The following is a 12884-nucleotide window of genomic DNA, read 5'->3' on the forward strand; positions in this document are numbered from 1 at the left end:
GTCGGAAAGCAGCGATGTAAGATACAGTAAAAGCAATGGCTAAAAGATGACAAACCACCAGCGTGGCTCTTAAGTTAGGTCTTAGTTTTTTAGAATGCAGTTAATTCATGAAAAGCAGCTTATGAACAGAAATGAACAAATTATGAATAGTTCTCTGAGCGATTGATAAAGAGGCTGGCCCATTAGTTCTAACAAACAGGATATCTTTTAACTGCGGGTGGCTCATATAATTTCATTGTAGAATGTTGATGGAGGGTGTCCACTATTTTCCATTATGGCAAATTGTCCTTTGAAGAGCACTCATACACTCTCCTACAGATAGATGGACAACAGTGGGGACAAAGAGGCCTGTTGTTTTCTGGGAAATGAGTTAGCAATGAGACGTAATGGTCTATTGTGAATGGCTCATATCCTTCGACTGCTGTGTGTGCACCATTAAAAACTTAAACTAAACTTTTATCATGACTGATGAGCCTCTTAGAGACAGGCTGTTTTATTCCATCGGGGGCGGTTAATACATCGATGAACAAATAGCCAATCTTCACAATCATTAAATCCAGTTAATTACTGAAGCTAACACTGGTGTTTGATAAAAGAAAGAACTTATCAAACAAGTAGTGTTAACGTCAGCGGCGCTCAGGTGTGTTCCCTCTATGAGTATGTTAGTCATGATTCATGAATGAAACGAATTTGGCTCTACACTTAAACTATCCACATACTGACCACAAACAGACACAAAATAACTATGAAAAGGGGCAAAACAACCACAAAGAGACACAAAACGTCTACAAAGAGACACAAAACAACCACAAAGAGACACAAACGACCACAGAGAAACATAAAATGACTACAAAGAGATGCAAATGACCACAAAAAGACACAAAAATACACAAAACAAACACCAAGAGACAAAAAAACAAAAGACAGAGATACAAACTACTACAATGAGACCCAAAACAAACACAAAAAGACCCAAAACAAAGACAAAGATACACAACACAATTACAAGACGCACCACAATTACAAAGAGACACAAAAGCAAAAAAAAGAGACGAAAGCATCACAGAGTCCTGCTCCTATGTAGGAAAGATGTAGGGCCCTATTTTAACGATCTGAAACGCAAGTATCAAACGTGAAACGCAAGCAGCTTTGTGGGCTGATCTCGGGCGCTGTTGCTATGATACTGGCGGGATAAATGACTCTTGCGCCCGACGCAAATCTAAAATGGGTTGGTCTGAAGTAGCTAGGTGTGGTTTGGGCGTAACGTGCAATAAACCAATCAGAGCGTCATCTCACATTCCCTTTAAGAGCAGGCGTATTGTTCCGTGGCGGATTGCTATTATGACGGCGGATTTGCCTGGCGCACGCCAGCGGGAGCTGTCCGGGATGCGGCAAAGTAATAAATACCTGTCTTGACCAGGTGCCGATGTTGCTGCGGCCTCTCGGGCGCATCTCCTCAAGTCTGGAGAGGATTGCTGCAGCCATGGAGCGTGGGCCTCCAAACGCACCACCTGCTCCTGTTGTGCCCCTTCCTCCTCCCCCCACTCCATCTCCGTCCACCCGCTCCACCAGGAGCGCATCGCGCATTGCCATTCCCGGACCAGATCCCGCTGGAGTGTCCAATCCCGCCGTAGTTCAACATCACGTCTCCTTAAGTCCTCTAATATTTCCTCATTTATGTCATCAACACATCCATCATTCATGGAAATGTTGTGTAAAACACAACAAGCCACAAAGAATGCTGCGACTTTTTGAGGACTGTACTGTAAAGTGCCTCCTGACCTATCCAAACACCTTAAGCGCATTTTCAGTAATATTTTTCCTTGTAATTATGTACGGTTTGCAAAAATGGGAACTGCTGCGTGTAGATGAGAGAAGCAAAGTGTATGCGCGCTGTGCACACGCTACATTATGGCCAAGCATGCGCCCCTAAAATAGCATCTGAATAACGCGCTACTGACTTTAGACTAGCGCCACTGACTTTAGACTAGCGCCACTGACTTTAGACTAGCGCCACTGACTTTAGACTAGCGCCACTGACTTTAGACCAGGTTTTTCCTGGTCAGTGGTGGAATTGTTTTCTGAAAGTGCAAAATAGCACCAGGGAACGTTTGCGCCTGAACACGCCTCCTCTTTTCGCTGAACCGCCCCCGGGAGCGCAAATTCATTCCCTAATTTACCGACGTGTGTCTGTGGAGGGAAAAGTCCGCTGTGCGTCGGGTGCAAAATAGGAATGATACATGCGTCGGTGTACAAAGGCAATTGCGCTGAGTGCAAGATAGGGCCCCTCGTGTCCATGGTGGTGGCAGACATGCTAGTGGAAAGACTACCTTGTGGAGTGAATGTTGTTACCAAACACAGCAGTACGTTCTCTCACCCAAAATAAACAGGATCTCTACGAGGATGTCGCTGACGCTGGGCGGGCTCCGCGGGGCAGTGCTGTTCCCTTCATCCCACCCCCCCACCACGGTGAAACACACGTTATAGGGCACAGTGACGGCCACGTAGAACGTCGCCAGCAGAATTAACCAATCCCAGCCGGCCTTGAAGGTTCCATAGTGGAGCAAGATGAAGCGAGATTTCTGGATGGCTGCTACCTTGTACTCTGGGATCGGAGGCTTGTCTCCGAACATGTTCTGGATTAGACACAGGGGGGGAAAGAGAGAGAGAGGTTAACACCACTTTGTACCTTCATTTTTTTTTACACCTGCACACAATAACATGTTGTTTAAGGATCAACCGATACTGGTTTTCCAAGGCCGATATCGATTATTAGTAGTTAATAAAACTGACAACCGATATTTGGAACGATATGCATTTACAGTGAAAATGAAAATCTTTAAGTCAAAATAAAGATTTTGGAATGTGACAAAATCCAACAAACAACTTTGGGTTACACTTTACTTGAAGGTATCTACATAATTGAACATGTCATAAACATTATAAAAAAGTCATAAAAGTTTATGACATAACACTTCTGTCATTAAGTGTCATTCGATTTTTGTCATGACAAGTTAGGGTTAGAGTTAGGGTTAGGGTTAGGGTTAGGGTTCATGTGTCATGACAGTGTCATGTGTTCATGACATTAAGTCAGACTCAGTGGTGAGAGAAACCGAAGCAGAGGGACAGACACAGAGCTCTAGCTGAACAAAATGAGAAAACTTTTTAATTAATTAACTTCATCGGTTATCGGTCAAATAAAACGCCAAAACTGCCAAAAAATGGCCCGATAATCATCCAGGGCCGATGATCGGTCTATCCCTAACGTTGTTACGCACACACTCACTAAACCTCTTCAAGCCCATGCTGTCCAGACACAAGTTATGAAATCAAGAGTCTCCAACAATGCCAAGTACTCTACTGCATATCAGGTGGAATATACAATCTAATATTCTCAGGGCATTTACAGGTAAAGTTTTAAATTTCAACAGTGCAGCCATTAAAACTGCACTTCATTGTTAAGTGTGTAACATTGCAGAGTTTTGATTCAGTGTTGGTAAAAGCAGAAATAACATGCTGTTAAATAAGTTTTTTTCATGACATTAGGCGAGACATTGAATGAGAAAATTGCGTTTCTAAATGGATAATTAGCTCACATTATTTTCACTGGGAGATATCTGTATGCATTTGTTATTCTTTTTAATCATAAAGTTGTTGTGTTTTCTACTTGAGGACATGGCTTATTGTAAACAGGGTCTTGTTGCAATGACCACCTCAAAAAAAGATTAACGTTAATAGAAATTGAGGACAGAAATAGGGAGGAAACACAAACGAGCTGCTCATTAATTGCAAAGTGTTTATGCAACAAACTATATCTTTAAAATGATTTTCACCATGGATATTTAATATACAAAATGAATGTTTAAGCAAATAAAAACAAGAATAATTATACCTAAAAAAATACATTATCCCTCAATATGTGTGAGTCACACTTGCAGGAGTTGAACTGCACAGGTATGCAAGTTTGTTTTATCGCTGACATCAGCGAAACGCTGCTCTTTTACCCCCCGGAGTCAGACAGAAGTGAACACACCCTAGATGACCTTCCTACCATCTGTCAGAGTGTGTGCTGCCACTGTACTGCAGCACATCTACTGTACAGTGGGGTGAACTATGGCTGCAACTTACAATTATTTTCATTGTTGATTATTTTCTCTATTAATGGATTAGTTGTTCGTCTATAACGTCTCAGAAAATGAGTGAAAAATGTGGATCCAGTGTTTCGCAAAGCCCGAGATGACGTCCTCAAATGTCCTGTTTTGTCCACAATCAAAGATTTTCAGTTTTACTGTCACAGAGGAGAGAAGAAACTAGAAAACATTCACATTTCACAAACTGGAATCAGAGAATTTAAAACTTTTTCATAAAAAAATGACTCAAACCGATCTAAATAGTTGGCGGCTCATTTAATAGTTGACAACTAATCGATTCATCTTAGCAGCTCTCAACCAGGGCTGGGCGATATCAATATTGCGACGATATTGTAGTGTTGACTATTGGTGCTTTCGCTAAATATTTACACAACGAGATTTGTGATAAATATTCATCAGTAATGTGGATATAATGATAAATGGGGTAAAGGCAAATAATAGAACAGCTAGAACAGTCTGGAAAGTTCAGAGAATGACATCACTTGACTGTAATGCAGCCTTTAAAACCAGGAAAAGACAACACGTGTCATATTACGATATTACGGTATCTAATATCCATATTGATTTATATTGCTATATTGCCCAGCCTTACTCTAAACCAAACACCTTATAAATATAATGAACATGGGTAGTTAGTGAGCACAGAGTTATACCAGTCTTTCAGGGAAATAGATGAAACCCTTTTCTACAGATGTATCCGTGTAGACAGAGAAACTCACATTGTTGATCTTGAGTTTGCTCTTGTCTTGTTTCTGCAGGTGTCCTGACAGGTGATAGAGAACCGCTCTGCTGCGGCGCCGGTTGGCGTTGAAGCCTGGAGGGCGAGTTACCTGATGCACCTCCAGACCCGTCTCCTCATCTGTGAAGGAGATGGGAACATGCTGAGCCACAATCCAATCCACAACACGCGATGAGAATTTAAACCAAGCTGTGTTGACTGAAACACTCTGAACCCAAAAGTCAGAGGCAGTGAAAACATTGTCTGTAATAGATCAAGGTGAAATGGGAGAAAGACCTCAATGTAGAAAAGTCAGACATAGATTGGCAGGATACCTGGAGGACACAAACTCACAAATCTGGAGGGAATTTTCATGGAAGATTTGTTTCTTAATAAAAAAAAAAGAAAAGCAAGCAGCTGTGCAGTCATCAGAAATATTGGCGAGAGTGCAGGTTTTTGATGTAGACCATTCTCATGTTGTTTTGGGAACAAACAATAATTGTATATTGGGAAATGTAAGGTAAGTACGGAGGTACAATAAATCCTAAGATATGAGGTTCCTAAAAGGTCATTGTTGCTTTATCTATGTAAATTATCTGAAGAATATATTATTGCTAGTGATAGATATTTGATTAAAGTACTGCTAGTAGCTAGCAAGATAGCTTGGAATTGGGGTGAGGAATCACCATTACCGAAGAACCAATGGCTAACAATTGTGGAAGAACTCCTTGTAATGGAAAGATTGAAACATAAACTGAGACCACAAGAAGCACAACAGGACAGAAAATTGAAAAAAATCGACTCTAGTAAGTAGAGTAAAGTAAAGTACTGGCGGCTCATTTTCCGGACTTCGCCCCTTAATTACAAAACGGCAGTTTTGTGAGTACCTACGGTTAAAATACAGAACATATTTTTTTTTTGTCAGGCCGTTATAGAATTTTTCTCATACAAAGCTGCTCATTTGGTAAAAAGCAACAAAAACGCTGTGTGTCAAAGTGTCAAAGGTCAAAAAAAGCGACAACAACATCGGAGAAAAACACCCAAAATGTCAAAATAATCTCCCAAATCCAACCGCCATGGCCGACAAAAGTTGTCGGCAAATTATGCAATTCGAAATGTAAAAAGCTAAAATACAACTGTGAATGCCGTTAAAATATACAGTATAGTCATACAACATACACAGGACTAGATCAACATTACTCACCAAGGCTGTAAACATTTGAAGCCACTTCCCAAGCAGATTTCTTTTTCCTATGTTTGCTAGTGTTTGCTATTCCGTTGTTTCACCTGTCAAAAAGAAATCCTCATCTAACTTCTTACTTTGTAGAAATCTGTTTATAGCACAAAGCTTTCTCAGTGAAGCAGCCTCCAGTCTCAGATGAGTCAAACATTTGCATGTTTCAGAGTGGAATTCCCTGTTTGTTTGATCATGACTCCTCTGTGCCAGTTCTATACTCTGATGTGCATCCCATGCTGCTCGAGTGTTTGGGTAAATATCGGATATGATAATGATCTTCTCCCTGCCTTTGTAGCTCTTTATCGACTTAACAAGCTTGTTCTTTAGGTAGAATTCGATGCTCAGTTTGGGCTGACATCCAGATCTGTATTTACAGAACAGAATCCAAAAGAATGGCTGGACATCTCCAACACCTCACAACATCCTTTTTGTCATTATTTATACCGAAAGATTAGATCAGGTAAGGTAAAGAAACAAAAGGAGACAAAGAAGTACTGTAGGTACAGGGACGAGGCTAAAAGGGGGGCACAGGGTGGCACCGGCCGCCCCTGACATATGATTGGTTCTCCCTGGTGCCCGACCCCCCAATCCATTGGGAGATTGTGATTTCCATTGGATCAGAGTACTGTCACGTGGTTGCCTGTTCTGCCAATTTTCCCAGCCCTTATCACATGACCAATTCATGTTTCCATGGTAACTATCTAAAATTCTGATATCAGGGTTATCCCTACCATTGTTAGGCTTAGGTACCCTGGAAATGTAGAGTTCTCGTGAGAGCACAATTTGAATTTGCTCAGCGAGTCACCTTGGCATCGAGTAATGATGCTCATTAACTATGCCCTTGTAGCCGAGCTGCACCAATCACATCGATGTATCTGACATAGTCGGGCCAGAGGCGAGCTAAACAGATGACGACAGTTTAATCTACCAGTTAGCTCTGCTGGTAGCTAAGCGTATAGGGCTCTGGATATGTCACCCCGTGTATTGTTGTGGTTGGTCGTATTGTTATCCAATTGAGTGCAGTGAGATTTTCAAATGCATGCTTGGTGCCGCCCCTCGAGTTGGGCCACTTTCATTACTCAATGCCAGACCTTAATCTTTCGGGTTTTGGGTCTGGATTTCCAGGCTAAGGCTTAGGCGCAGCACCAAACCCTTTTGGGCAGCAACTAAGCCAATAAATGTAACTAAATGACTTCTCTCAGATCTACTGATTGTAGTCGGCTCTAAGTGGACTTCTTTAGCAAGTTTGGTCTTTAAGCTTTTGAGTGTTATTCTTTTTTATCAGATATTAGGGGTGTGCAAAAAAATCAATTCAGCCTAACAATCGATATCGAATCGAATCGTGACATTTTCTGAATCGTGCACCCCTAACAGATATGGTAATAATAATGGTCCAAAATGATGTAAAATTGAATATTTAAAAAAAATCCGTTCAATTTCCTTGAGCGAGGACCCCTAAACTACCTTGCAAAATAAGTGCACCTAAGTCTTTTACAAACCTGGAGAAAACACTGGATACCATAGAACCAGCGCTGGAATTGTTTTTGTTTTTTTAAAGTGGCAGACTGAGCTTGTACAAAATGTGTATTGTATTCGGATATACAAATGGTTTTAAATGAAAACAAGTGAAATTAATAATGAATGTGATGTTTTATTTAGCAGAATTACATTGTGTTGTTCTATCCTATCCAATATTTAATTTATTTCCAAGCAGATTATCTATGTGGTATTCTGATAAAATGTCCACCCTCCGGGGCGCCCCCTGACTGATTATTGGTCCCCCCTGTGCCACCCTACTTTAAAAATCCTGGAATCACCCCTGCATAGGTAGATTAAGGGAGTTGTTTTCTGTTAAGCCATCATCAAGATGGAAAATCTTTTCTTGCTCTCTCCATTTCCATTTTGCATTTCCTTTCATGAATGTCCCTCTGTTTGTCCATAATATGATGCCCTGCCTGTAACTGAATCATTTTCATATTCAGCCGGTAAATTTGATTTGTTCATCGTATCTAGGATGGATTTCAAACAGTTCAGATGGTTCTCTGTTTGCGGGGACTCTTTCTTTCTCTCTGTATGTAGAATTCAGTTTGGGGTTATTCACATGCCCTTTACAGCGAACAGACATGTGGCATAAACATGGTGTGTGTTTTCTGTCTGAGGACAGTTCCATACAGCGTTTGCACCGGCATCTGTTGGACAGATGTACAAGAGAGGTATGCTTGTTGTGAATCTGTGCGGTTAGAGTCAATGTTCTTCTAGGAAGATTTAAAGAGGAGTAACTAGTGGTAGCAAAGTTAAAAGTTGGTCTTCTGAGCTACATTAAAGCAGGGTATTCTTACTACTTTAAAAAGAGGAAGAGGCTAGATTTTTGATCAGGGGAGGCTGATGGGATAACTTTAAAATTGGTGATAGAAATGCCGGGTACAATTTGCCAACATGTAAGCTTCCTGAAAAACGATGCACCTTCAGTGATGATTCAACACAATAAAAGAGATGAGAAATGTCCCCAAAATCCAGCTTTTCTGCCTGTATTATCAAATCAATCTGGAAATTCCGTCGGATGTCACTCTTTCTTTGTGTTGGCGTTCTAAACTCCGGTGGATTTGTGAGGACTATGGTTAACTGCTCCTCAGATCTCTGCAGGGTAAATCCAGACAGCTAGCTAGACTATCTGTCCAATCTGAGTTTTCTCTCGCACGACTAAAACAACTTTTGAACGTAAACACGTTCCACCAAAACAAGTTCCTTCCAGAGGAGATTAGTGCTGCCCGAGACAATTGTGATTGTTTTAAAGAAATGCCAGAGCACGTTTTTCTCCCATCCCAGAATGCTGTGTGGACTAGCCAGACCCTCCTTCGCAGCGCTGTGGAGGAAGGTCTAGCAATGCAAGGACTAATCCATAAGTAACCCAATGACAAGAAATATTACTTTTTGGGTCATTTGTTCCATACACTTTCTGTAATAAAACATCTAAAAGCAAATCCTTGCCATCAAATGGGCATCCGTGGTCTATATTGTGTCAGTTTAGGGGTCCTTGATGTGAAAATGTTTGGGAACCACTGGTTTACACCACCAGATAGTGTGTGCTGTTATCCTCACATGATTGGTGAAAGCGTCCCGCGCCTCTCTATGGCGATGGCGGCTTTTCACCCCACTTTGCAGTTTGGCAATTCAGCTATAAACCCGTTTGCCTTCAGACGTCACTGGCCGATACTTTAACACACTAAAATTTAGGAATAGTTAGACATTTTGGGAAAATGTGCTTCTTAATAGGGCTGCAACTACCGATTACCGACTACCGTTTTATTTTCTCGATTAATGGATTAGTTGTTTGGTCTGAAGATGGAATTACAGAATCTGTTTTTCTTCATACAAAGGACTCAATTCGGGGGCGCCTGGGTTGCTCACCTGGTAGAGCGTGCGCCCATTTACAGAGGCTCAGTCCTCAACGCAGCAGCCGCAGGTTCGACTCCGACCTGTGGCCCTTTGCTGCATGTCATTCCCTTCTCTCTCCTCTTTCATGTCTAAGCTGTCCTGTCACAATCAGGGCCTAAAAATGCCCAAACAAAAAGAAATTACTTAAATCAATTGGTGGATTATGAAAATAGTTGACGATTAATTTAGCAGCTAACTAATCGATTAATCTTTGCAGCTCTAGTTAAAGCTTTGAGATGAATTCAGATAGTCGACAACTAATCGATTAATATACATAATGCCCCGTGAAACTAAAATGATTGTATGTGTAGAGAAGGATGCAGTCTATTTTAACCTGCAACTGTTAAACATGCATTTACAGTTGGCAGAGAAGGGAATGCAATATAAAAAAAGGAGATGGTATTTACACACTTTAGGTTAGATTCTTATAATGCTGTGAATGCTAACAGTGCTGGTTTTCAGAATATACAGTACGTTTTCTGTTTGCTAGTGGGGGAATGTCGTGCATATCAGTGTGTGTCTGTTTTTAAAAGGTACTTTTGTGAGTGTTTATCGGCACAATTATGTCTGTCTTTCTTTGATTTTTTTTTCAATCGTAAATGTGTTTCATGTCTTTTTCTTTCCTTTCTCGCCTCCCCTTCCATTTCACAAACTGATTTTGCGCTTTGCAAAAGGCACATCACACTGCTCTAAGTGCCAAAAGTGAACCGTTAATCCAGTCAGCAGACTCCCACTGAGGAGCAGAAAGCAGGTAAATGGAATTGTTTGTGTCAACTCAACACATCATAAATGTCAAGAGTCTTTACTTGTCCCTCGTTTTCTACTTGTTTGTCACTTATTCCCCGTTTCATTTCGTTCTCACATCCAGAGGTGGTTAATTTAGCAGAAACTCAAAAACATTTTGAAAGTGGGTATAGTCTTATCTCAGTGATGAATCAGAAATAGAAGCCATTTAAGCCTTTGGTCTCTCTCTCGCCTTGCCTTTCCGTCTATTCTGTTGTTTGTCTTTGTCCCCTGTGGTGTGTGCTGCAATCCAAATCTGGAAGCTTGAATTTGAAATGTAATAACTCATGCAGTGTGTAAAACACAGCTGAGTATATGAAGGCAGGCTTCAAACATTTCAGTGGTAAGCCAATGAGATATACAGCCAAATGAGGGAGCTGTGCATGTAGAGGGGGGAAATCGGAAAAGTGATTTCAAGCAGGTGCTCTTTCCCCCCAGGAAGCAGTACAGACAGCAGCTCTGAAAGCCAATCTAAAAAAACTAAAACTAAAACTTTAAACACTCCACTTCATCTTAAGAGTCTTGATTACTCTGCTTCCCTGCCCGTCTCTCTCCAGGGTCGCTATTCAGACTCTTTGGAGTGAACTCAGCTGGCAACAGGACGTTTAAAAGTAAGATTTGAATGGCTGTAATAACTGTGTATTCAATGTTTGCAGAATAAAGTCTGCTGGATTACAAAAATATTGAATACAGAGGTTTTTCAACACAGGCATTCCCTTAACAGTCAACACACACCTCTTAAGTCTGCTCTTTTAGCTTTGCATGCTGGGATTGCTCAATCAAGAGGACAAAACAACAAACCTGCCGAGTCACTCAGGAGCTGGTGGAGCGTCAGTCGATAATGTGTGCCCCAGGAAAAATACAACCAGGTAACCAACACATCTGGAACTATGATGTTTGTATTGGTCAGACGTTATGTCAGGTAGGTGGACCGACTTAGGCCACAGGCAAAAAAACAACAATCTTTTATTCAGGTCCTAACAAGTCTATATCCACAACGTTCCACTTTGCTCCGTCGGATGTCATTGTGTTACTTATGGATTAGTCTCGCATTGCCAGACCTTCCTCCACAGCGCTGCGGAGGCATTTATTGGCATTTCTTTAAACAAATCACAATCGTCATGGTCAGCGCTAAGCTCTGGGAAATGCCACGGAAATTCCGTCGGATTCCCCCCCGTTTACGGCCGGATGTCCGCTACCTTGCACGTTCTTTGTGTTGGAACTTTAAACTCCAGCGGATTTGTGAGGACTATGGTTAACTGCTCCTCAGATCTCTGCAGGGTAAATCCAGACAGCTAGCTAGACTATCCGTTCAATCTGAGTTTTCTGTTGCACGACTAAAACAACTTTTAAACGTACACGTTCCACCAAAACAAGTTCCTTCCCGAGGCTATTTTGCAGCGACACTTTTGCAAAATAGCCTTCCTCTTCTACGCTGTGGAAGAAGGTCTGGCAATGCGAGACTAGTCAGGTCCTAACTGAAAGGAGAGGGACTGCCCTGATTTGGGGCTCTTTTCATAAATCCTACAGGTGCAGTATCCTGGCAAAATATATTTAATATTTTAGTCAAAAAATGACAGCTTTAGATCAAGTCCTCCAAATTAAAAGACCAAATACCATCCGTGCTCGCTAGAACGACACATACTGTGGAAGCATTTCCTGATGCGATACTCCTACAGTATATGATTGGCAGGACGACATTTTTCTGGGCCTGTCAAAAACACAAAAACAACTTGGTTAGGTTCAAGGTAAGCTCATGGTTTGGGTTCAAATTTGAAAGGTCCCATATGGTGAAAATATTTTTTTATGTTTCATATAGGCTCGGAGATGTAAAGTTAAAGCTGTAAAAATGTGAAATCGCTCACTGCCGCCATTTCTCCACCCCCTGCAAAACTAGACGGGGGCCAGTTAGAATTTGATGTACTTGCCACGTAGGACGGCGATTCCTCAAAGCCAGCAACTCTACCAATTTCTGCTTTGAATGTCACGTTATTGCAGTTTGAAAAACATTTTACGGTGTTTTTGGTTTGGCGCACAACTAGTCGGGCCAAAATCTATTTGAAATCTAAATCTAAATTTAAATTGAAATATGGGCCGGATCTAAATCTACAAGGGGTCGGATTCGGCCCGTGAGCCTTGAGTTTAACACTGGTGCTCTAAACATTTAAACATTAACATGAACACATTTACATGAAGAGTTAACACCCATATCTGGGGCAGTGCGTCGCTAAAACGACCGAAACAGTTATTTTAGTTATACAAACCCGATTCCAAAAAAGTTGGGACACTGTACAAATTGTGAGTTAAAAAGGAATGGAATAAGACATTTTGTAATGTCATGCCAAATATTGGCTCATTTTGGATGTCATGAGAGCTACACATTCCAAAAAAGTTGGGACAGGTAGCAATAAGAGGCCGGAAAAGAACAGATAAGGAACAGCTGTAGGACCAATTTGCAACTCATTATGTCAATTGGCAACATGATTGGGTATAAAAAGAGCCTCTCAGAGTGGCAGTGTCTCTCAGAAGTCAAGACGGGCAGAGGATCACCAATTCCCCC

At 41.3% G+C, this 12884-nt stretch overlaps 1 protein-coding gene across 2 annotated transcripts in view; it reads right to left on the reverse strand.

Annotated features, from left to right (window-relative positions):
* Nucleotides 1-12884, reverse strand: part of kcnh3 (potassium voltage-gated channel, subfamily H (eag-related), member 3) — a 177619-nt gene that overhangs the window by 40596 nt on the left and 124139 nt on the right. For both annotated transcript variants that reach the window (XM_039818142.1, XM_039818143.1), the window contains exons 4-5: nucleotides 4871-5010; nucleotides 2378-2636 (exon numbers count right to left, since the gene is read on the reverse strand). In XM_039818142.1, the coding sequence (XP_039674076.1) occupies nucleotides 2378-2636; nucleotides 4871-5010 (399 nt within the window). The remainder of the gene's footprint in view (nucleotides 1-2377; nucleotides 2637-4870; nucleotides 5011-12884) is intronic.

The sequence above is a fragment of the Perca fluviatilis genome, chromosome 12 (genome assembly GCF_010015445.1).
Source record: "Perca fluviatilis chromosome 12, GENO_Pfluv_1.0, whole genome shotgun sequence".
Classification (NCBI taxonomy): domain Eukaryota; kingdom Metazoa; phylum Chordata; class Actinopteri; order Perciformes; family Percidae; genus Perca; species Perca fluviatilis.